General features: G+C 44.6%; 1 protein-coding gene and 1 long non-coding RNA gene across 2 annotated transcripts in view; both read left to right on the forward strand.

Moving 5' to 3' along the window:
- Window positions 1-3: 3 nt before the first annotated feature.
- LOC144542324 (uncharacterized) lies at window positions 4-917 on the forward strand. The gene is made up of 2 exons (XR_013507183.1): window positions 4-206; window positions 247-917. It is a non-coding gene; the product is annotated as an uncharacterized LOC144542324 (long non-coding RNA).
- Window positions 918-2,927: 2,010 nt separating this feature from the next.
- dip2ba (disco-interacting protein 2 homolog Ba) overlaps window positions 2,928-23,760 on the forward strand; it is a 43,513-nt gene continuing 22,680 nt past the window's right edge. Inside the window, exons 1-6 of the mRNA XM_078288024.1 lie at window positions 2,928-3,136; window positions 20,647-20,718; window positions 22,052-22,207; window positions 22,384-22,509; window positions 22,703-22,936; window positions 23,057-23,179. Of these exons, the coding sequence (XP_078144150.1) occupies window positions 3,052-3,136; window positions 20,647-20,718; window positions 22,052-22,207; window positions 22,384-22,509; window positions 22,703-22,936; window positions 23,057-23,179 (796 nt within the window). The 5' untranslated portion in view covers window positions 2,928-3,051. The remainder of the gene's footprint in view (window positions 3,137-20,646; window positions 20,719-22,051; window positions 22,208-22,383; window positions 22,510-22,702; window positions 22,937-23,056; window positions 23,180-23,760) is intronic.

The following is a 23,760-nucleotide window of genomic DNA, read 5'->3' on the forward strand; positions in this document are numbered from 1 at the left end:
AAAAAACATTATTTTACCTTTTTTCTTTTGTTCTGCGGCTCCTGAAACCACAAATAAAAGCCATGCTGGTCCTCTTGACGCTCCCAAAAGTGAACCAAGTTCAGAGCGATGCGTCAAGGCAGTTCCACACGTTTGGCCATTGGAAACAGTTGGTGCGTTTGAAAACACGTGCGTCTGACGCTTCCAGTGCGTTTCTGACGCTTCCAGTGCGTTTCTGACGCTTCCAGTGCGTTTCTGACTTAATAGTCAGCATCTTTTACTGTATTTTTCTGGCCTGAAAGGAATTCAACTTCTCTTCCCCTTTTCACATTTCCTCTTCACCAGGCAGTTTTAGTATTTATTGGTTTCTAAGTGGATGTGATTTCCATCTTCTATGAAACCATTCTAATGGCTGTGTTTCTCTGTGTGGGTCCTAGACTTACTGTAACTGTTGTTTTCACTCTTCACGGGATGGTTGCACATCCTTGCTGCTCGTCGGAGTGTAATGAACCCCTTAGTCTTTTTGCTCGTTACCAAACCTAAACTAAGCCATAGTTACAACAAATCAGATCTCTGAATCTCCAAAGACCCCCGTGGTTCTGGTTCTGGGGCAGGATGTAAATAACCTGACTGTTATTTTGTGGTTCAGAGCTCACAGTGACACCATACAGTATATCACTGCTTGTTACTTGCACTTACACACACAGTCTCACACACTATGTCTCATAATTTTGCCTTAAGATCACGTTGGTGCCTCTGACATCCCCACTCAAATATGTATTTGCTTGTGTGAAAAACAATGGAGCCTTAGGAAAAACATCATTGTCTTAATTTGGTTGTTTTACCAAATGAATAGCCATCACAGTGAGGAACAGATGACCTAATAATTTGTTGAAGATGCCTTTTAAAATCAGGGTTAGTCTGCCCTCCAGTCCCTGTGTCAGTGATACAAAGTGATGAAATACTTGTCTGTCATCTGGTGGAGAGACATAGCAAAGACATCTTCGCTGGTAAAAAGCGAAAAATAAAATTCAGAGTTCCTGTGGCTGTCTCTGAATAGCTTAAATTCTTCAGGGATCCCCCATTTTACCAAGATACAAGATATTTTTACATAAATGCCTAAACAAGGGGTTTCCTTTTCTTGTTTTTTAGTTCCATGTATCTCTGTCCCTCTTTTGTCTGATATGAGCATGTATTTGCAAAATGAGATGTTGCAAAAATAAGATATCTGTCCATGAACATAAGGGCATGCCTTTATGCACTAAAGAGATGCAAGTTTATTGTTGCTTTGTATTTTCTGTTCATTTTAATTTTCTGCAGACCTTTTGTCCTCTTGACACAAGGTCTCTTTCAGTGATGTCAGAATATTGCTTTATTTCTCTCGTATCTGTACTGTATACATGAATGGGAATTTGCTCAGCAACTCCTTAACACCTCTCACAATTGACTGAACCTCTTGTCCTACAGTCCCAATGGTGACCCTGGCATTGTGTTGTACTTTTCAGCTGGCACTATATTTTGCTGGCAGTCCCTTATAGACGATTGTTCGTATGAAATGAAAATTCAAACTATATTCTGCTTTCATGTTAGTAATTGTCATTGGCACTTTTTCTTTCGTTTCTTTTGTTGTGTGCTATTTTCAGCACTATTCAACTTGCTGTCATAATGCTTCTATTCTGTCTCATTGTACTGATGAATATAGAAATTAATTTGTTTAACACATGGATTTGTTTTTATTTCCTCAACAGAGTAATTTCATTAGTCCTGTTTTAAAAAAAAAAACACTTATCCCCTTTGTATCTTCTAAGATGAATTCTGTCAAGCCTTTTGACTGTCCTTGTGTAAGTTATTTTTTAATTGGTCTAATAACAATCGTCATAACAGTCTTTGACATATTAACGTTAACTAGAATTGTTGCGAAAAGAGCAATTTAATGAGAATGCAACAATGTGAAAATTGCTCATAGTGTTTTAATGGTTTTTCACACTCCCATTGTTGGACTGATGATTTCAGAAACTGTCCTTGTACTGTACATATCTGTACTATATGAATATATTTACTTTTCCATGCATGTCCAAGTGGAATACTACACTTACAGTGCTGCAGTTTTAATTAAAGAAACTACATCTTAATGGACATTACGAGCTTTTCTTGATGATTTGTGTTTACAGTGTAGATCCAAAATAATCACACATAGTTGAGTTGTTGATCACACATAGCCATAACCAGTGGAGGCTGGTGACTTGATGACAGGTCTTGGTAAAATGTGGGATAAAAGCTTTGGCCCAAAAATGCATGTCTAATAAAACAAAAACTAAACACTCTACTACAACTAAAAGGCTAAAAATGTGCATCCCCCTTATCCTCTATCCAGCTTCCCCTGGTTACAACCACAAGCTAATTCCCACAGCATTTCCCAAAGCGGGGTCTGAGGCCCTCCAGGGGTCCTTGAAGTGGTTCCTTGGGGTCCGCAGGAACATGAAGAACTGTTTAATTTCACTATTTCAGTAGATAATGAGAAAATGTATCAGTATGACATTGTACAATGAGTATTTCGTTCATAGTTTTCACTGTAGCCTCTGTTACCTCCCCATCTTTGGTGTAGACCACTATGCAAATTCTAGACACAATCATCACTAACAACAAAAATCTTCCTTGGGACAACATTTTGTGGGAGGGGATATCATATCAAACCGTCTAATGGTCTAATGCTTGTCTTTTTTGGAGGTCTGTTACATGAGAAAGTTTGAGAACCTCGCAGCTAATCAACACACTTTGTAATATCCGCTAATTACCAATGAAGGATGTATCTTTTTGCCTGTAACGCAAGAGGGAGCAACAGCTTTGGGGTTTGGACTGGATGCAGTGAATTAATGTACAGGCGAGGTAAATGATGTCACGTGACCGCTCATTGCCGTTGGTGAGTTTTTCCCATTATGGCGGAGGGGCCAGTCGTGCGAATGGATTGTCTCTCCCACTCTGATGCTTGTTTTGTGTCTTGAAGGGGGGGTATTTTTCACAATAACCCGGCTTCTTTTCAATTAGAGTACACTTGTGTTTATCTGCTAAGTCATGGCAGACCGTGGCGTGGATTTGTCCGCCCTACCAAAAGAGGTTAGAGACCAATTGGCGGAGTTGGATTTGGAGCTGTCTGAAGGTAAGGAGGGGTGACGGGGGATGCTACAGCAGATTTCAAGCTAGCTATTCATCTCAGCTGTCTTGCTACCGGTATCGATTAACCCAGTACTTTCCCCAAGTCTACTTTCCATTTATAAAACGTGTAATTGAATGGGTCGGTAGTGAGAACAGAGAAGGACGCATAGTATTTCAGCAAATGCTGTGCCACCCAGTTTATTTTGTGCTAGTACAGGATGTGATAGCCGGCTGGCAGACGAGCTAGCAGTGCATGACAGGCAGCAGAAGGAAGAGAAAGGCTCAACCATTGCCTCGTGTTTCCTTTCTCTGTCTCGCACCATGTAATGGCTCATTAAAGGCAAAACATCGATTGAATAATAGGTTATTATTATGGTTCTGTATCAAATCTCTCAGTGTGCTGTGCGATTGAATGTCAAAGCCATACCTAGCCCGGTGTGTCTGTCTGTCTGACAGATTGGGCTAGCCAGAGGCAAGGTCTGGCTATCAAGCTTGACCCTTCCTCCAGCCCATTCTTGTCTGTCATCTCCAGTTTATCATATGATCTAGATATATTTACGACCTTGGCCGCCAATTTTCCATCATAAAAGCCTTTGTCAGCATTGTGTTTCATTTTTAAACGGTATGAATGATTGATCCGCTTACTTGGAATCAGTGTCTAGGTTTCAACTGAAAAAAATTATTGCAGAACTGAATGCTGTGAGTCAGTGCGTGGGGTTGTGACTAGTATTGAGATGTAATGACAAGGTCTACAGTCATCATCTACAGTGATCTCACCTGAAGATGCAGTCTGTTATAAATGACTGCCAATAATTACCAAGACCATAATCAAACGTAGTGCATGACCTCAGTGACATTAAATGAAGTGATGCGCATCAACTCCATGGTTAGACATGCGTACAGAGCCTCATACACCTGTGTAAACCAGCTATTACTGGAATTATAGGTTTACCTGAATTGTTTGTCTTGTGTTACACTACACTTACCCTTGTGGTCAGCAAATTGTGTGAGCTGTAGGTGTCTGTATGCGTGTTTGTGTTTTTGTGTGAAAGCTCATGGGAGTGAGGATGGATGTGTGTATTTGTTGTAGTTTACACATATGTCAACCATTCAAGGCATAGCCCGCCTCCTTCCCCCCCAGAACAGCTGTTAGCCCCTTTCCTGCTCCACACCCGCTGTCACATCCCTGCCAGCCCCCCCCTTCCCTAAACACCTGGGCTGCATACCTCCAGCTGAGGAGACCGAATCCAATCATCCTGAGCAATGACCAGTCAGTGTCTACTTATCCATGCCATTTGACATTTGGTTATTTGAGGAAGCAGACTACCCTCTCATGCTGTTAATGCATTATTAACCTGAAGACCTATGATATCTGGTGCGTTGCCCTCACCTGTTAAGAGTTGGCTAAGCTCATCTAGCCATAATGGCTGAATAATTTTGTGTGTGCAGTGTTTCAGGTTGGTGTGCATGTCAGCTAGTCCCTGTATGATTGAGTGCTTGCGGTGTGCCACACTACCTTATAGGCTACACTCCCCCAAGTCCATAACAAGCCCTCCGCAGAACCAAGCGGAAATGCCTGTTGTTGGGTTGCTCGGAGAAGAACACAGGCCTGCCAAATGGCCTCTTAAATAACAACCCAGTTCTGCTAGCCCCCTGTGACCATGGGGACACAATGAGCACCATTCAGCTGGTCTGAGCCGCCGTGGTCAGGAGCTCTGCTGCCATTTAGGCCATTCAACTGAACTCAGTCTTTGTGTGCAAGTTGGAATGAGCTGCCTCCATAGGAAGGGAGGGGCTGGTGACTGGTCATACATACAAGATGACGTATAGTGTGTACTACACTCAGTGGGAGTGGTTCAGCCCCCCCTCCCCTGCCTCTTGTGTTGTTGCTGTTCAGCTGGGTCAGGAGTAAATGGGCGTGTCTGCTTCTTCTTCCTGTAACTACCTGGTTGACATCCCCCCTGCATCTGTGAAGCACGTTACAGAAGCATGATATCTCTGTGGAATTTTGCTTGTGTCAGCAGTGAGTTTTTTGAGAATGAATTAGTAGCTGTCAGTCCAGGTCAAGGTGTAGCAGGCTTGCAGCCAAATCAGCTATGTCGACAATAAAATACTGCAACCTGAAACTATTACAGTTTCCTCCCAGTCAGCTTCTTAAAGTGATAACCAGGAAGCACTTTCAGGTGTGTGTTTGTGGTGTGTGGGTGCATATGGATATCTGTGTAGTACTGCCTTGTGATGAGAGATGCAACCTTAGTCTGTGCCTGCATCTCTGATCAGTGTGATTGAGAGTCCAGATTATTGCCAGTTGCTTCCTATCTAGGCCAGCCAGCCAGCTAACCAGCCAGCCAGCATTCAGATGCAGCAGAAACAGGCTGTGCTCATTTGTGCTCTAAGGGAGTGGGGTCAGCAGTAGAGGACAGACAGCAGCAGCACAAAAATGGACCCAGTCTGTATCAGCCATCCATCCTCCCAACCATAGCCATCAGTGACAGCATTTAGGATAAAGCTCGATGGACACATGAGGACGACTCTCCTCCCAGGCAGGGAGGAGGTCTGATAACATTTCTCTTCTGTCTCTGTATTATTTATGAATGGGATGAACAGCAATCTGTTGTTTCTGTAGTCAGGCAAAGGGCTTATTTTGAGACAGATTACAGACTTGTGATAGACTTCCTCTAACTCAGCTGATGGGTTGCAGAGCTATGCTTTTAAGGAGGGGGTCCATGCTGGCAAAAAGGGGAATAAGGGCATTTCACGCTGAGAAATGTTGTAACTGACTACATTGTGTATGACTGGAACTTCTGCCAAAGATCACTTCAGTGCTTTTGACTGAAGGCCTGATAGTATATTCCCTGTTAACTGCTCCACCAGATGTTAGTGAAACAAGCACTTGTCCTGCAAGGCAACATGGGGCCTTTCTCCTTTTCTCACCATATTCAAATCATCTGTGTGTAGTCTTCAGAGTTTTCAAGTCAAGTCCTAGTTTTCTGATGAGATATGTGGGTAATATAGGCCTAGGCTACTCTTAGGCTCATGTGAAGTGCCCAATAGGTCAGAACCCAAGAGGGACAAATCATCTTTCTTGTAGCTTCAGAGCCAAGGCCTTAGGCCTGAGCAGATGGGAAATGGGATATTCCATCAGCCTTGGTTAGTTTTGGCAAAGGTTTTGCTTGATGTGTGTATGTACATGCACGTGCATGTGACATAATACTGTGTCTGTGAATAGTTAATGATGGCTGCAGTCCCCTTCCTCTTCCAGGCCAATAGTAGGCTGAATAATTCACATGCTCTCATTAAATACCAGGACACAAGGTTGTTGCCACTATCCAACAGCCCTCTCACCATGTGGTGTGGTGTGGTGTGGGTGTGGGTGGGAGTGTGTATGTAGGTGGTGTGTGCACGTGACTTCTATCTGCTCCCTAGGTAGAAGTTGAAGCATGTGTGGAAACAACCTGACCTCTGTGTATCAGTGCCAAGAGATGTATTGACATCCTACTCACCAACCCTCGAAGCCCGTGAGCAACTCTGGTGTTTGTAATTCACTTTCTACAGTTGAAGATGCCCAACTTGTTGAACAATCTTCCATGAGATGTTGGGGCTCTGTATTTCCTATTGCCACCTTGTGTTGTGGAAGTCAAAGGAGACACAACACACCAGAGTGGCACAGTGAGTAGGGAGACTGCCGTTGAAATTGAGGGCAGGTCTGGGTTTAAGCCCCCGTGCTAAAATATCACATTACATTAAAACTAACACTCAGACTTTGGTGTGATGTTTATCCTACCTACGAATCTCAAGCTAAACTAACAGTGTGTGGAAATACGACAAGCCTGTATCCTCCCTTAGCTGTGGATCTATTAGTCACTGCAGTTAGGTGTGTCCTCCTCTCCAGGGCAATCCAGCCACCACAAAGTGAGAGAACCTGTTCCCGGCTTCAGTGTTGTGCTGTTTACCAAGTTGATAGGTGGGTTTCCCATCTTTCATAATGAAACTGCGTCATAAGGAATGAATGGGAGCTTTGTGAGATCAGACCCCTTCTCCCAGTCAGCTCTTACCTTCACACACCACTTGACCCACCTGTATTCTAGACTATAGGCTACAGTGAAACAACTCTCTGACGTTGCATTGCGCAACCTTCCCACTCACTGCTTTAGTGCCCTGCAGTCATTTAGTCAGAGGCCCAGGCTGCGACACACCAGGCATGTGCCGACTGACACCTTCCATCATAACCAACACATGCCACTCACTGACATTACAACTCATTTAGCACTGAAGAGGAGCACAGAGAGGCCCCAAAAAACAACTCTGATGTACACTTTGATTTATGCCTCATTGGCTGAATGATGAATTCATTGGTGACAACATCCATGGTGACAAAACACAAATAGAGCCTGGTTGTGTTGTCTTGTTGTTCTCAGACTCTGGGAGCTGAGGCAGAGCCCCTCCAAGCTATCGCTAGGCTATATCCACTGCCCGGGAGGCCATGTGACTGTGCTAATGCTGAAGAATGCTCTTGTGAATATAAATAGACCTGGCTGGCAAGACAAATTCGCTTTCATGGCTGAGGAGGAGAAAACAAGCATCCCTTTGACACAAAAGCTCCACCATTATTGCAGTGGAGGCCCCCCTCTCCAAGTCCCAAGGAGTCAGTCCTAATTGTGTGTGTCTGTCTCTCTCGTGTTCCTGGCTAGTGGGCAGAGGCCAGTGGTAAACACGTCCACGTCTGACCGGTTGGCTGCCACATGTGGGTCACTGTTACACCCATGGGCTGTGTGTGAAATACTGCGGCCTGCGGGGAACTGCCCATCTCTGACCAATCAGTCTACTGTCTGGCCCAGTGAAGAAAGTTGCTATAGGCATGCTAATTGTTAAATCCTTTGAAATGACAAGAGCTCTGACTGTAAATAGATGTTCACAGGAGCTGCTGCTGATTGTACAGGTGTGGTACCTTTTTTATAACAGCTGCAGTCTATTGTAGTTCATGTTTTCCCTAGTGTATCTCTCTCCCTCTCTCTCTCTCTCTCTCTCTCTCTCTCTCTCTCTCTCTCTCTCTCTCTCTCTCTCTCTCTCTCTCTCTCTCTCTCTCTCTCTCTCTCTCTCTCTCTCTCTCTCTCTCTGACCCTGTCTCTCTCCCTCTCTCTCTCTCTCTTGGCTCTACAGCTGATCACAGCTGATCATTACAGCCTTTGAAGAGGGCGTGGAGAACACAGGGTATTTTCTCAGCAGCTGGTCAGTTTCTATAAATGAAAGCTCAGGCCTGCGTCACAGGAAGAGTCGATGGGAAACCAGACCTCTGTGGGAGGGCAGTCCTACTGTATATATACAATGTAGGTTTCCGAAAGGCCAACCACTTACTCTGTCAATCACCCTTGAGTTGTTTTCTCTTGGACTCCTTGCATTTGAATGGTTGTCTTCCTAATTCTTGTGCGGAGCTGAAGGGTTATCGAAAATTCCCAGTGAGTAGAAGTCCTCAGGAAGCCCTCGCAACAAACCGATCCGTATCTCCCCTCTTGCCCCTCAGAACGCATTGTGTTGGAGCCCGGCTTGTAGTCATGGACCCCTTTAATTCAACTCCCCAGAGAAAGAGGTAAAACAAAGGCCACGAAAACACATCGAATGGGTGTGGTTTCAGTCTCTTAACCCCTAACCGTCAATAGCACCGGCATCTAGGCTAATGCAAGTCCACCCATTGTCTATTCATTGCCTTGAATGGAAAGGATTAGCTTAATATTTTGACACCCGTTAGACTCACAGCAGCGGTTCCGGCCAGGCTGGTGTTAGTCATTTCCTGGTGATGAGCTAAAATGGGTTGTTTGCTGGTAAGCTTGAGCTGTGGTATCTTGATCGATGTTGAGCAAGATCTGGTAATGTTGGTGTTAAATGAAATAGAGGCTCTGATGATGGTTTGTGGAGCTAAGGAGTAGCCGCGTCACTGTGAGTAATGAGAACATATATATCAAAGCGCTGCTCGCCGAATATCTCACACTCCTATCTCACACTCCTATCTCAGTAGTAGGCCCTCGCTCTAGGTTTGTGTCTTATCATACGCTCCCACGGACACTGACGACACACTGATGATGACTGTTGTCTGGATGTTATCAAAATCAGATGGTTTAATAGTGGTGAAACACAAACTATTTTGATTCACTGGAGTTATAGGCTAGCCCAAGATCTTCCACTTGTTAACTCTTGAACCTGTCCCTCACAGGACTCAGCATGTTGTGTCAGGAGCACATGGTTTTAATGGGTGCACTGTCAGGTTTCTCCCTCTCTTCTCTTCTATCACAACACCTTCCCCTAATCCTCTAATTGTGTGGAAGTGAGTAGCCTGTAGTTAACATGATCTCATTACCTCTCACCCTGTGAATATGCACCTCCAGTTCCACATGGTTTATGTATTTTAGAACTTGACGGATGCTTATACAGCCTACTTTTCACCAGAGTGTATTTCTCTTTTAAACGCTCTTGTAATGTTGCGCCTTCTTGAACGTGCCCATAGATTTTAGGGCCACCGGTCTCACAGTGAATATAGATTTCCATCCTGGTGACAGGCTGTTTAATGACTGTGTGTAGTAGATGTAGGTGGGAGGTCAGGAACATGAGCTGTCCAGAGAGTGAAACATAGGCAGTAGGCTTGCCACGCACGGTTTCATTGTCAGCGATACACTCAACATCCTGGATGCGGGTGTTCCTCAAAGGCCACTCATTGCTTGTTATGAGCTTTTAATATTGATTTTAATGAGTCAGCTGGCTGGTTAACATTCTCCCCTCTACATTAATGTCCTCTTTTAAACTGAACTGCCATGTGCAATTAGACACAATCATGGAGCATAATTATGAATATGCCATATATAGGTAGATGGACAGGCATGGAGAGGCCAATACTAAGCTAAGCTCTCTTTTTTATGGCACATGCTTATGTATTTTTTGTGTTGTGTACTTGCTGACAACATTTGCATGTTGATGTTAATGGGTAACACAACAGGCAGATGACAGTGCTGTTGATGTGCGTGGCCCAGTGGCCTACAGGTCAGGTCTGTGCCGCGCCGCTGACCCTGCATCTCTTCACTACAACGCCGCCGCAGTGAAACCCGATACCCCACACTCACTCTCACTGCTCTAATACACTCTGGTTACCCAGCAATGCTGAAACACTGGTCTGTCATGCAGCCAGCCAGCCTGTCTGCCTGTCTCAGTGACTCTCAATGACCTCGCCTGCATTTTTTTTACAGTGCGCTGAACCAAGAAAGAAAGAAAGAAAGAAAGAAAAGTGTATAGCTCACTAGTGACATAAGACAGAGTGAGATTGAGTCCACCTGATGAGGAAACATGTTAATCAGTCTAGGTGGCAGGGCAGCTGGCGAGTCAGACCAGAAATCAACCTGGGATGTGGCCTCTCACCTCAGATGGTCTCTCTCATCTGCTCACCTAATGCCACACACCAGGGAGACTCGAAAACATGAGCTGTTGGCTAATAGCACATAGGTTTATAGTGTGTTTTTGGGTAGCCTAATGCGAGAAAGAACTATGTTTATCTCTCCTGGCTGGTAACAGACAAACCAATCATGCCTGTCTGACGTAAATTGTCTGACTCAGCGATGAACCAGCCACAGTTGTTTTCCACTCTTATCGCTTTGATGAAGTAACTTGCCGTGGATTTATCTATAAAACAGCTTATCACTGCATCCCAATACTGTGAAACAGAGGTCTGTATTAGTCCTCAGGGAAATATTGTGACCCAAATTGGTGTCGGAAAGTTATATGTGTGAATGATAGCATAAATGAGAGGTGGGTGTCGTGTTTTGATGAAAGGTGCAGTAGGGACTGAAACTCTGATAAGGCCTGGCTTTACAGAGAGTAAGCTTTGTTTCGTTTGCTGGGTTGCAGGATTTCGGGGTTGGAGAATGTGCTCTCTCCTCCAGTATGGCTGTCTGATGGAGCAGAAAGTACAATTTAGCTCTCCACTCTGTAACTGTCCTCGGCTCAACACTCCTCTCTACTCGCACAGCTGGCCCAAGAGTGCTATCCCATTCCAACCGGTATAGAATTCACAATGTAATACAAGTAATGGAGGAAGTAGGGCAAGAGCTCAACACTCCCTCTGCGCTCATATGCCCACGCTTTAAAGACACGGAAGAAACATTTGTTTTCTCTTTGGCGAAAATAACTTTCAGGATGCTGACCGTTTAGTCTGATTGTACCTCAGCTACAGAAAAGGGTGGTCACTTACAGTTCATAGTGGCCATATCTGTATTTTAATCTTATTAGGGCCCACACAATTGAGCTGCATTGTTTTTGTCCTGAAGAGGAAGGCCTGATTTGATGAAACGATTAGGAGCTTGATTCAGGCAGGGCTGAAACATTCTTCAATGCTCTTCCGTGTGTGGGTGTGTGTGCATGCATGTGTGTGTTTGTGTATGTGCATTTGCATGCGCCTGTGTGTTTGTTTGTGTGTGCACATTTTCGTGTGTGTGTCTGCTAGAGGTGAAGATAAAGATCTTGGTAAGGCTTTAAAGGTGAAGGGCGTTCTTCATAATCTGATTGATTTACATTCAGGGGAGTAACCCTGGAGCCTTGATGTGCATGTGTGTGTATGTTGCGTGTCTGTCTGTATATATCTGTCTTTCTACTCCTGCCACACGGTTTCCTGCCAGTCAGTTCCACACGGTTTCACTTTCAGGCTTCAGCACTGCTCAAACCCTCTGTTACACCCTCTGCGTTGCTCACATCCTTTGAATATCTACAGTTATCATCTTGATAGGCCAACACAGGAGATACACGGCTTTGATTTGTAAGTCATAATTGCACATGGGAATGTTCCAAGTTAACTGATTTGTTTGGCTGTAGGTGCAACCGGCCTCTTCTGTGCTAACATGCGGGTCCTGTCTGATCCTAATCAGTCTTGGTAATGCTGAATGCCCTATGCAGAAATATCACTTCTACAGACTGGCCTTTAAGTAATTGTTTATCTTGTTTTAAATCTTGTCTTCTTGCCGTATGCTTTCTATTACTGTCTTTTGTACTACTGACTATCTCCTGTATTGCTGTCCATCTCTTTGAGTTGTTTCTTTTGTTTTCTGTAAAGCACTTTGTAAACACTTTTAGAAAGGTGTATACAAATATAGTTTATTATATGATTATTATAATTATTATATGATTCTGTATGCAGTATGTGCACCAAGAGGAGAGCGGGTAGACCTAAGACTAACTCTGTCATTGACCAGTATTTTTGTTTCGAGGCAGACAAGCTTTACTCGGCCTGTTTGTTGAGTTTTCCCAGGCTGTGAAAGTTTCACTCCCCCAGTCTCTCTCTCCACTGGCCTGCAGCTATCCACAGCCCTCCAGAGACCACTTGCTTTCCTGTCTCTCTCTCTCTGAAACCCCCACATCCACTGGCTGAGTCCCACAGGACTTGTATGCTTGCTCTTGGAGTGGGAGATGATGGTGCTGATGGTGGGAGGCCTGGGAAACAGCCTGGTCAGTGTTGCATGTTTGGCCGGTTTATAGTCAAACATACAAAATGGTCCATATGTATAGTTAAAAGGGATGGGACGATATGCTTATCTCACAATACGATTCCGGGTTCATGATTCAATACAACCACAATACAATGTAATAAATAAAAGTTCAGTGACAACAAAGTATGACTCTGCAAAATTATGTCTTTCTAGCGATGGCACTGACTTGCTAGAATGTAAACAACAATTTAAAAATGTCATTACAAAGTGCAAATAATATAATTCTGATGGAGAGCTTGTGAAATTGTGATGGGCAAGCTGTCTCATTTGTGATTACTACAGCAGAATATAATGTAGCTAATGTCGCGATTCATTTTTATGCCCCACAATACGTATTGTCACATATTTGTATTGCGATATATTGAATTTCGACATCTCATCCCATCCCAAAGTTAATGTAATCAGTACCCGTGCAAAAATAAAATACCCCTGTGAGTGAGAACTTGATTGCTGGTGTCATTTCACTGCTTCCATTCCAGAGAAAGAGCTAAGGAAATAAGATTGTAACAACTACTTAAACTAATAAGCAGGTGCCATTATATGGCCTTGGTGTCAGACTCATTCATTTGCATTTCCTGCCATGTGCTGTTTATTCATGCTTTGGCACAGTCTGCCTGTTGTTGTTGTTGTGTGTTTCTGCTCAGTGGCTCTATAAATAAGATTCTGTGGGTGACGCCAGTTCCTCTTCTCTCAACCCCTGTGTTTATGTGTGTATTTTCATGTTAATGTGCACACTATGGGTGTTTATGGGAGTATTTTTGTTTGTGGGTGTGCTGTGTCTGTCCTTAGCTGCTCTGTGTCTCTTCACTGTCATCATCTTCTCATCAAGACCCTACGGGATAATAGCTTTCTTCTGTTGGACTCATTTTTCATGCAGTTGAGTGGAAACAGCTTTATACATGAATATCTGGCAAATATACAACTGTCACAGACAATAAACCACTGATACACAAAGACAGCTTTGTGTAAATTGAACCAATATTACTGGCTCGGAGCCCGACCGTGACCTCACAGCCTTAGAAGACAGTCCTACACTACAGAGTGGGATTCAGAGCCTCGGTGCCGACATTTTCGTCATCTGTCCTTTAACAAATCCACACTTTCATGGCCAGACGGAGAGATGTGATCATTATTAAATCAGATGTAACCCTCTGTTAGGTTTGATGTAATCTGAGATTACAGATTAGGATAGAGCATAAAATAGGAACGCTGGATGATATTTACTTCTGCACCAATAGGAGGTAATCTAGGCAGTTTACCATGCTGAAGTCTGTATGTATGTGTGTGTGTGTGTACATGTTTACAGTCATGTGAGAGCAAATGACATGTCACATGTAGGTGCCTCTGTGTGTACAGAGAGAGGAACTGATACTGTGAAGCAAGAGGAAACAGCAATAACAATGGCGATGTCACTTCCTCCCAGAGCTGGTTGTGGCCAGCCTGAGCTGTCTACTGTAATTACTGAGCTGCCTCAGCGGGGTGCTGACTGCAGGACGGGTGGCTCAACACAGGGACGATAAAGACGTGTGTGTGTGTGTGTGTGTGTGTGTGTGGGAGGGGGGCGGTAGTCGGTACATGAGCCTGTTGTGTGTTTGCAAGCTAAACATAGGACTGCACAAACAAAATTAGATCAGCTGACATTAGTATTGTTGCCACATTCTCAAGACAGAGAAGTCAAAAACTGACTCATTCAGCCCAACTAGGCCTATACAATAGTGTATTGTCAGGGGGAAAGCTTTGTTCGGTCATGATCTTGATGTCACTGAATTAAGCTGTCGTTGCTTGGAGGCTAATCAGCTGATTGCTAATGCCATTCAGTCACACGGCCCCCCAACTAGTGCCTGTGTACTTTAATGCACTTTACTGACTTTAATCTGATTGTTTGTGTGAGTGTGTGTGGGTGTGTGTGCGTGTGTGCTGTCAGGGGAGGGTTAGTGGTGGTTAAGTGTTAACTCTCTTGTCCGGACTCTCTCCTGTCTGTTGGCATCAACTATTAGCTCATCCCTCTGGCTCAGAATAGGAAGCATTAGCCCAGCACTGAACCCTGACGGCTAGCAAAACCCCTCGAAGCTATGCTGCCTCCTTGTTTTCATTGCTTTGGTTCATTGTAGACTCTACTGCCCGGCTGATAGTGTAGTGTTTTCACTGCCCGGTCCCTGGATTGCTTGCAGAACATGTTCCTATACTGTTCTTATTATTATACAATCCAGGCTGTTTTCTCTATACATTAAAAACAACCAAAGGCATATTCACACTATTGTGCTCTTTTCAAACTGTTAATGGCCCTTTGTCATTAAAGAGAATGTGGAGCGGCCGCAGAGTGGATGGAAAGCAGTGGCTTTAGAAAGGCGCTGCACCTGGCCTCTTTTTAGGCAGAGAGTTGAGAACAGTTTAACTTTTTAGGAGTGCTCATGATATGTACCCATTTTTTGTGAGCCAACTAATCTCAGCGAAGAAGAGGCAGGGTTTCACGGTACATGGGCAGCTTACTATTTATGACAACAACCAGAATGAAATTAGACAAACAAAAAACTAATAATAATATGATGCCCCATTGTTATTGCCATACATGACACACAGCATCAATCACTTCTACTATCTACTATGGAAATTTGCACTTTACGTCATTCCTGACGTGTGCCATATGCTGTCACCATTACGCGATGCCAAATGCCAAAAACTGTGTCCCCTTCTCACCATTACGCAATGCCAAATACTCAACGTGCATGTCCCGTTAATCGTCATCACACATTGCCAGTTGCTATAAATACGTAACCTACAACCAAGAAAACCAACACAGTAAATATGTAAAAAGTACAGCCCAGCAAAAAGTCATGAAAATAACCTTCATCCGACGCAGTGGACACACACAACGCACCCGACGTACAACGTACCCAACTCACACACACATTCTTATAATTTCAGCCGTCAAAAAATCTCTGTGAATTTATTTTTTCCATCCCGGGAGACTGAGGCTAATTACCAGAGTCTCCTGGCCAATCCGGGAGGGTTGGCAACCCTATCTGGACCGTTTGATTTTTGGCTTTGTGAAAGCGAACCGAACCGAACCAGCTGAAAAACGAAACAATGTATCATTCTCGCATCAGGTGCGAACCAAGGAAGCGGACTGTCAGGTGTGAAAACGCCCTTAGATGAAATTAAAAATATTTTTTCTGTTTTTCTATTCATCTTTGGACCTCTCCTAATATTTCCAAATATTAAATCTTTTCTTGAAATCTTCCTTTCATGTCCTCTCCTAATCCCTGTATTAATTCCACCCAGTGCTGAATGACCTGGAGGTTTACACAGGGTTTTAGGTGCTTCCGGTGAGGATGTGTCCCAGTTCGTGATAGAGTTTGTGTTTCATTGCCAATTCCCTACAGTGTGCTCCTGTAACCATAAACCCAGCCCTTCCTCCCCAGCTCTCTCTGAATGTTTACTGCACTGCACTCGTATCACTCTTCAGTAACAGAGAGTACTCACTGTTGTTGGTCACCATTACAGGATAACGGTGTATGTTTATAAGTTTAGCTGAGAAAACCAACTCCTTATTATGAATGGTGACCCAAGACATGAAACTACACTTTTCTAATTTATGAGCCATAGCAGTCAGAGGATTCAGTGTTTCATCTGTATATTTGTAGCAGCTGATGTACATGGAGTGGTCAAAATAATGGAAACAACTAACAATATATGAATATCTAGCATGTTTTAAGGAATCGGGCCACGCTTTGCCTTCAGAACATCTAACAGGTGGAAATCTACTTCGTACTCTGTGCTCCAGAACGTCCCATAAAAGATTGAATGATGTTCAGATCTGATGAGTGAGGAGGCCATGGTAGGCGTTTCTTGAGGCTGTATGTCACCTTGTTAAGGATCCATCTATCCCTGTCGTGAGCTTCTTCTTGCAACCACTGTTCCTCCCTACCGATGCAGTTTGTCCTATTTGGCATACAGTACAGAATTTCAGACATTGAATAATTTAGCAGTTTTTGTGACCACTGCACCTGCAATTCTGGCACCAACTATTTGGCCTCTTGGGAACTCCATTTGAAACTCAAGTATTGAAGTGGTGCTTGTCAGACCCAAGTGTGAGCGAAATTCTAACCTGGCACATACTGCTAATTGGCATTCAACTTAATATAACTTGGCACTTCCGTTATTTTGGAATTTTTAGAATAGAATGACTGACTGAACAGAGGTTTTATATCTGCCAAAGTGTTTAGTTGACAGATTTATAAGCCACAGCCAAACTTTAGCACCGCTTAGGACTGGACAATCTATAATCATATTCTGCGATTTTCATTTCCATAATTAATAAGCGTAGTATATTGGTGTATTGGCAATATTGAAACATTTAATTTGATTAAGAAAGAACGCGGTAGGTGAATGTTGATACAAGATACAAAAAAGGCAGTGAAGCACTATTCTTAAATCTATTCTTAAATCAGTGACATTAACAGTTACAATCAACATCACAATAACTAGTACAATAATCAGCCAGGGTAATCATTTCAGCTATAATTGTACAACCCTACCAGTACCAGCAGTTGGCTGGTGGAAATTTCAAATGCTTTGATGGCTTAAACCATTCCAAGGTCATAGTTCAGCTTGGAGTGATACACACCACACAGATAAAGCATGGAAGAGCTGCATTAACACAAAAGGCTCTAATGCGCTGGATCAGGCTGGAGAATGTCACTGCAGATTAAAACTGAAATGGTCAGTATTAATAATGGCAGGATGGATGACTTCTTCTACTGTAAAGCCTTTTAAGTCAGAATGCGGTTTAGCTAGCTATGGATTGGTTTGACCGGGCGTGATGTGTATTTGTGTGTGTATGTGCATGTGTGTATGTGTAAGAGAGACAGGGTTAGTTGGTGGGATTGTGTGTGTGTGTGTGCCCCCCATCTGACCCTGGGCCATCAGCTGTGAGGGGATCATGTCCCTCTATGTCTTGCCCTGAGGTCAGGGGTCAACAGCAGCAGTTTAAAGGAAGAGTCAGAGGGTCACTGTCGTCTAGTCTTTAATGAGCTCTGGGACGGCCATATCGGTTGGCCTGCTTACAATACCAGCTTGATAAAGACAAGTTTAAGTAGGCTGGATGACAGGAGGAAGGATTATGAAGATTGCTTATAGGAGTGAGGTAACCTTTGCCATTGACGTTGTGCATTTAAAGACACACATGCGCACACACAAACACACACACTTTCCTCTATATACCCTGCAGCCCTGTATCCACCTTCAGAAAACTGGGGGCTTAGGAAACCCTGGAGGTCAATGTGGAGACACACAACAACAACAACACACACGCACATACACACACATGCACCGGCTGGGTTTGACACACTGACATACATCTCACTAAGAAGGCCTGCCATGCCACTCCACTTAAAGCTCAGTCAGCACTCATTCCTCTGAGTACTGTAGCACCCTTAACCTGCACCAGCTGTGTACACACACACACACACACACACACACACACACACACACACACACACACAGATACACTCGCTTCCTGTGCCTCAGGGGAGTTTTTGGCCAATGAGCTGGCTCCTCTGGCCAGTTGGCCCTCTCTGTTAGTAGGGTGTTCTCCAATCAGCACATTCCTCTTTCTGTAGACAGACACAGGGAGACGATTTTGGCAGCGCACACACAGGGTGGGGTAACGCTCATATCCTGTCCACTGACCTCGCATTACACACACACACACTCACTGTACTGTTTGCTCATGCTCATGTTCACACTCAAAACACCACATTCTTGCTCTCAAAACATACAGCTTTTCCTCTGTTTTGAACCAGCTGTCACAGTCGCTCTCTTTCATTCACACTTGTGGTGCATTCTGACCCAGAGCCGCTGCTGTCTCTCTGCCCACTCTGCCTGCCCACTGCCAACCACAGTGCCAGTGTGGTCGTGCCAGTCTGTGCCTGTTGTTGTGTCCCAGACCAGTACAGACTCTCCTCTGTCTGTGTTAATGACCCCCCCGCCCCCATCTTTCCACCCATCCCTCCCTTCCTCCCGGCACCAGGACTGGGCCGGACAGAACCCACTTTCCAACAACAATGGAGCTCCAGTCCACCACCGTCAAATCTGCTGCTGATTGCTGTGTGTGTGTATGGAAATTTGATTTTTTTTCCTCATTGTAGCCGAGCCTGTTTTGTCTGTGCGTTACGGTAGCATGGCTGAGAGAGAGAGAGATGGAGAGAGAGAGAGAGAGAGAGAGAGAGACAGGCAGTTGCTGCTGTGTTTCCAGGCCATGGTGTATTCTCAGGCCAGTGTGTGTACCCAGGCATGAACTCGATGCTGAATGCTGGCTGTCCCCTTTGAGCTTTTTTACACAGAGAATGACAAAGCACTCAGCACTCAGCACTCAATCACACACTCTCTGTCTCTTTCTCTCCCTCTCTGTCTGTAAAACTCTCGTTGACTTTGTTTTACTGTCTATTTCTCTGTGAATTGTGCACACTCCCTCTTTTTTTTTCTTTCTTCCTATCTCTCATGGTTTCACACTGTTGTTGTAACTTCAGCTTGAACCCCTCCTCCCTCCCCAATGTTTTCCATATTGAAAGGATCTGAAATCTGAAAAGTCTGCAAAACTCATCTAGTAATACCCATACTGGCTTGGCTAGCTACATACTCAATCCTATGGGAACTTGTTATTTGATCCTACTGTTTCTCAGATAAACATACACACCAGAGAATAGTGGTCACAGAGAGAAAGAGAGAGAAAAACAGAGAGAGAAAGCTTTAAGACACAACACAGTGCATCTGAGTCACACACGGGACTCCCCACCCAGTCCCAGCTTATCCAGCCCACCACCTCCTCCTCATCCTCCTCCTCCTCCTCTTCCCCCATCTGCTGTTGAACTTTGGCTCCCCCTCTCCTCATTTTCTTTCCATTGTTGTTTCACACACACTAGGTTATGTTCCCTCTCACTTCCCCACTGCCTCTCACCCTGTGTTTATCTTCCTCATCCCCCTGGCTCTTGCCCTCCCCTCTTAATTCAACTTCTACCCTCTCTCTCCCCCCATTTTCTCTCATTTTCTGCTCCTCTCCCCCGGTCCTTTCTCTCCCTGTGCCCTTCGTGTCAATAGGTTGGGTGAGGGTCTACTTGTTGTCGCCAGTCAGTGTGGAGGAGGTGTCAGGGGATTGAGGCTAAGCAGTCCTTGGACACATTGCACTTGACAACGCATGTGGTGTTATCACTGGACACACAGGAAGGGGAATCAAGTCTGTGTGTGTGTTTGACAGAGAGAAAGAAGAAGAGTGCAGTGGCGAGATTGTATTTGTATAAGTTGAGTATGTTATTTGACTGGATAGGGTGTGTTGCATGCATGCTTGCTACACAAAGAGACTGTGTGTTTTTGGGGGTGCCCAGGCCCCAGTTGAGTGGACTTTGCCTTGCTTCTGTTCCTCTCCAACAAACTCTGGTAGCGGTGGGAGTCCTGCCAGTCCCAAGGCCGAACGAGGAAGGGGTGGTGCTGGGTAGGGGTGAGGGGTGAGGGGGTGGGGGCGAGGTAACCAAGTGAGTCCCATGTGAAACTGGCTCACATGGCTTCCTCTTTGCTCTGCTCACTATCCCAACTGTGCCCGATAGCCTTCAAGCTGCCATTGTTCTCTGCCCGGGTATCAGCCAGTGCCGTAATCATATTTGGGTTTCGTAGCCTCGAGGAGGTCTGTGTGCACTCATCATGTTTGTTCACCAGGGCTAATGTAAGGCTAAACAATGGCGTTATCTCTTGCCTGGTTGTAAGTAGACTGAGCCGTCAACATGTGTTCAACAGTTCAGTAGATTTGGTTTAAAGAGGATTATTATGACTCAACCCCTGCAAATGTATTATCCAAAGTGGAGGCTGTGCGTGTGTAGTTTCAGTGTGTCAGAGCAGTATTGTGTGTACTTTATCTGGTTGGTGTGTGTGTGAGCAGTTCTCTGGTGTTTGTGTGGTACTTATGACTAACATAACGCTGTGGTGTTGTTGTCCTCTCTCCTAGGTGACATCACGCAGAAGGGCTATGAGAAGAAGAGAGCCAAGCTGCTGGGCCCCTACATCCCCCATATGCCAAGTAAGACTAGCTCTTCCTCTGCTCTCCACTTTTCCTCATTTGACTTCTACCCCTCCTTCTCTCTTTCTTTTCCTAATTTCCTTCCTCTGTCTGCATTCTTGGTTTTGGTCACCCCATGCTGTGGAAAGTTAATGCATTTGCATCAAAACCCATCAAGATTATAGGCGCGACTTGAATCTGCTGGAATTGGCATCTCAGCTGGTGGTTCTTCCCCTCCTGTATGGAGAGTGATATACAAAAAGTAACCAAATTAGTGTCGTTTGACTTGTTTTAATTTTGTTCAACTCTATAAAAAAACAACTTGATTGAATTTCCAGTGTGGCTGTTTCTCTGTTTGAGAGATTTCTGACTTTCTGTGGCACTCTAGTGGTGATTATGGGAATTACACCTCTGCTGGCCAAACTTAACTTCTAACAACTCTTCTAACAACTGCACCGCAAAAACCCAGAATAACACTGTATGTGTCAGAGTTTGTGCGTCAGTTTGTGAACCTGCACTATATTTTGCTGAATCCAGCAGCGGTTTACCAGCACTTGCACCAATAGGGAAGTGTCACTGTACTTCTGTGGCCCAGTCACCTCTCCTTATTGCTGTTCAGTCTTTGTCAGTCAGCAGCCTTGCACAAGTGTGTGGTGTTTCCTCAGGACAAATTGCACCACACTAGCATAGCCATGAGAAAATCACCCTGTAGGCTAATTAAAAAAGCGGTTTGATAATCCACCTTGGCCTGCTTTGGCTTGAGCTACCACTTGATACATAATTTGTTAAGTGCTTACACACACTAGGGGAATTAAAAAGGACTGCATGCATCTGATTCTCATGTGGAAAATCCCTAGATTTCATTCTTGAAAAATTCCAAGTGTGGTTTGTGGGTATTGCTTTCTGTTGTGCCTTTGGCAGCAAGCACTGGTTGTCAAAGCAGGTATTAGGGAGCTTTGAAGCTGAAAGATCACCTCGCCTCCTGTTCCAGCACCCGTCACCGCAGGTCTCCTTATCCCTCTGAACCATCTTCTCCACAGGGGCCCTGTGGCCCAAGCCCACTGGGAGGAGCAGACTGACAGTTGACTAAAAATATAGTTGCTTGAATATAGCCCAGTTTCATGTTTTCAGTTAAGAGTGTAAGTTGCATCAGTCAAGTATATGTCCTTATTTCATTTAATGTTCACAGACTTTGTAGTGAGGCTAAATTTAGAAAGGAACACTGCTTTTTGGTGGATCATACAATATTTAGGCCTACATGTGGCTGTAATGACATAGTGAAAAGCAAGAGTGTGTTCTGTTGTGTTGTTCTGTGTTTATATTGACTTTGTGCATACCCGCTCCTGTTCTCTAGAAGTAGATCTGTCCCTGCCAGATGTACAGCTCTCCCCGGGCCACAGTGCGGACCCCAGCCCCAGTCCTGAGGCCCCGGGCCCCTCCACATCTTCAGCCTCCAGACACCACCGCACACACCGCAGTGGAGGGGCCAGGGACGACCGCTACAGATCAGGTACACAACATAAACACAGACGTACACATATATACACACACAAACAAAACTATAAAACTCATTGAATAAACACCATGCAGCAACAACAAATCATCAGTCTATGTCACCCTTTTTTTTAGTGTCTCTTTCTACCTTCCTCACTTGTTTGCCTCGCTCTTTTCTTCCCTCATATCTAGACATCCACACAGAGGCTGTGCAGGCAGCGTTGGCCAAACACAAAGAAGAGAAGATGGCACTGCCCATGCCCACCAAGAGACGCTCAGCCTTCGTCCAGTCTCCTGTAGACAACTGCACACCTCCAGGTAAAACTCTTTTAATTTATCACAGTCATTGGGTGTAGTGATGAGGGAGACTGTCCTGTGAAGAAAAATGTGTCCTTCAGGGATCAATAGAGTATTACAAAAAAAACATTTAAAATCACTCTAATGAAAGTGGATTGAATCAGGACTAGAAGACTGTGTCCCATCCTTGTTTGGTGTTCTCTCTTCCCGTCAGACACGTCTTCTGCATCAGAGGATGAAGGCTCACTGCGCAGACAGGCAGCTCTTAGTGCAGCGCTAGCCCAGAGCCTGCAGAGCCCCGATTACTGGATCAACCGTTCCGTCCAGAGCTCCTCCACCTCCTCCTCTGCTTCCTCCACCCTCTCCCATGGAGAGCCCAAGACCCAGCCTCAGCCCCAGCCCCAGCCTGCTTCTGCGTTAGCTGATGTGCTGGCCCACACACGCATAGGTAAGCTCACTGAAATATACTAAATAGCTTATTAAATAACATCAATAAACAAATGAATCCCAGTAATTGTTGATTATACTTCCCCTTTAATGACGCTCCCCTTCTTTCCTTCTCCTCCAGAAAACAGCGTCCCCCCAGATGTGACGTCCTCCACCCCCCAGGAGAGGGGGTCCAGGGTGCCCCCCGCTGTGAGAGGCATGAGCCGTGGACAGAGCCGCTCCAGCATGCTGGATACTGCTGACGGTACACACACACTCACACATACAAGCCAGACTCTTTCATCAGGGTCCCTACACATGTCTGGAAAAACATTTGGTAATTTCCAGGTTTTGGTAATTTCCAGCGTTTGCTATTCGGAAAAAAATGCTGCCCATCATCGTACACATTATGAATGTTTGCTTTTGTAAAGAATAATCTTCATCTACAGAGTGATATGGCATAGCTAATAGAGGTTAGGCAATATGACTAACAGCATAAATTATCTGAAACATCAACAAAACGTCCTCATATCCAGTCATGAAATAGGCCAAGGCATCGAATTTCAAAATTGAAAGTGTGTAGGAATACTGTTTATTATGAACCATGTTCATAAAGACAGAGGTCTCCTTGGCTGATGTCATCTGGCTCTCCACTCCTATTACACAGTGCAGTAATGCATACCATGCATTCACTCAGCTTCTTCCTCTGTGTTCCAACTGGCAAGAATGAATCTTGCTGTCTTTGCACTGTTGGCTAGGTATGCAAAGAGTGATGACTTCAAACCAGGAGGTTGATCTTTTTGCAGCAGATCTGCTCTGTACTAGTTTTGTTCAGGTGTTGACTGT

This window comes from Centroberyx gerrardi, chromosome 14 (genome assembly GCF_048128805.1).
Source record: "Centroberyx gerrardi isolate f3 chromosome 14, fCenGer3.hap1.cur.20231027, whole genome shotgun sequence".
Classification (NCBI taxonomy): domain Eukaryota; kingdom Metazoa; phylum Chordata; class Actinopteri; order Beryciformes; family Berycidae; genus Centroberyx; species Centroberyx gerrardi.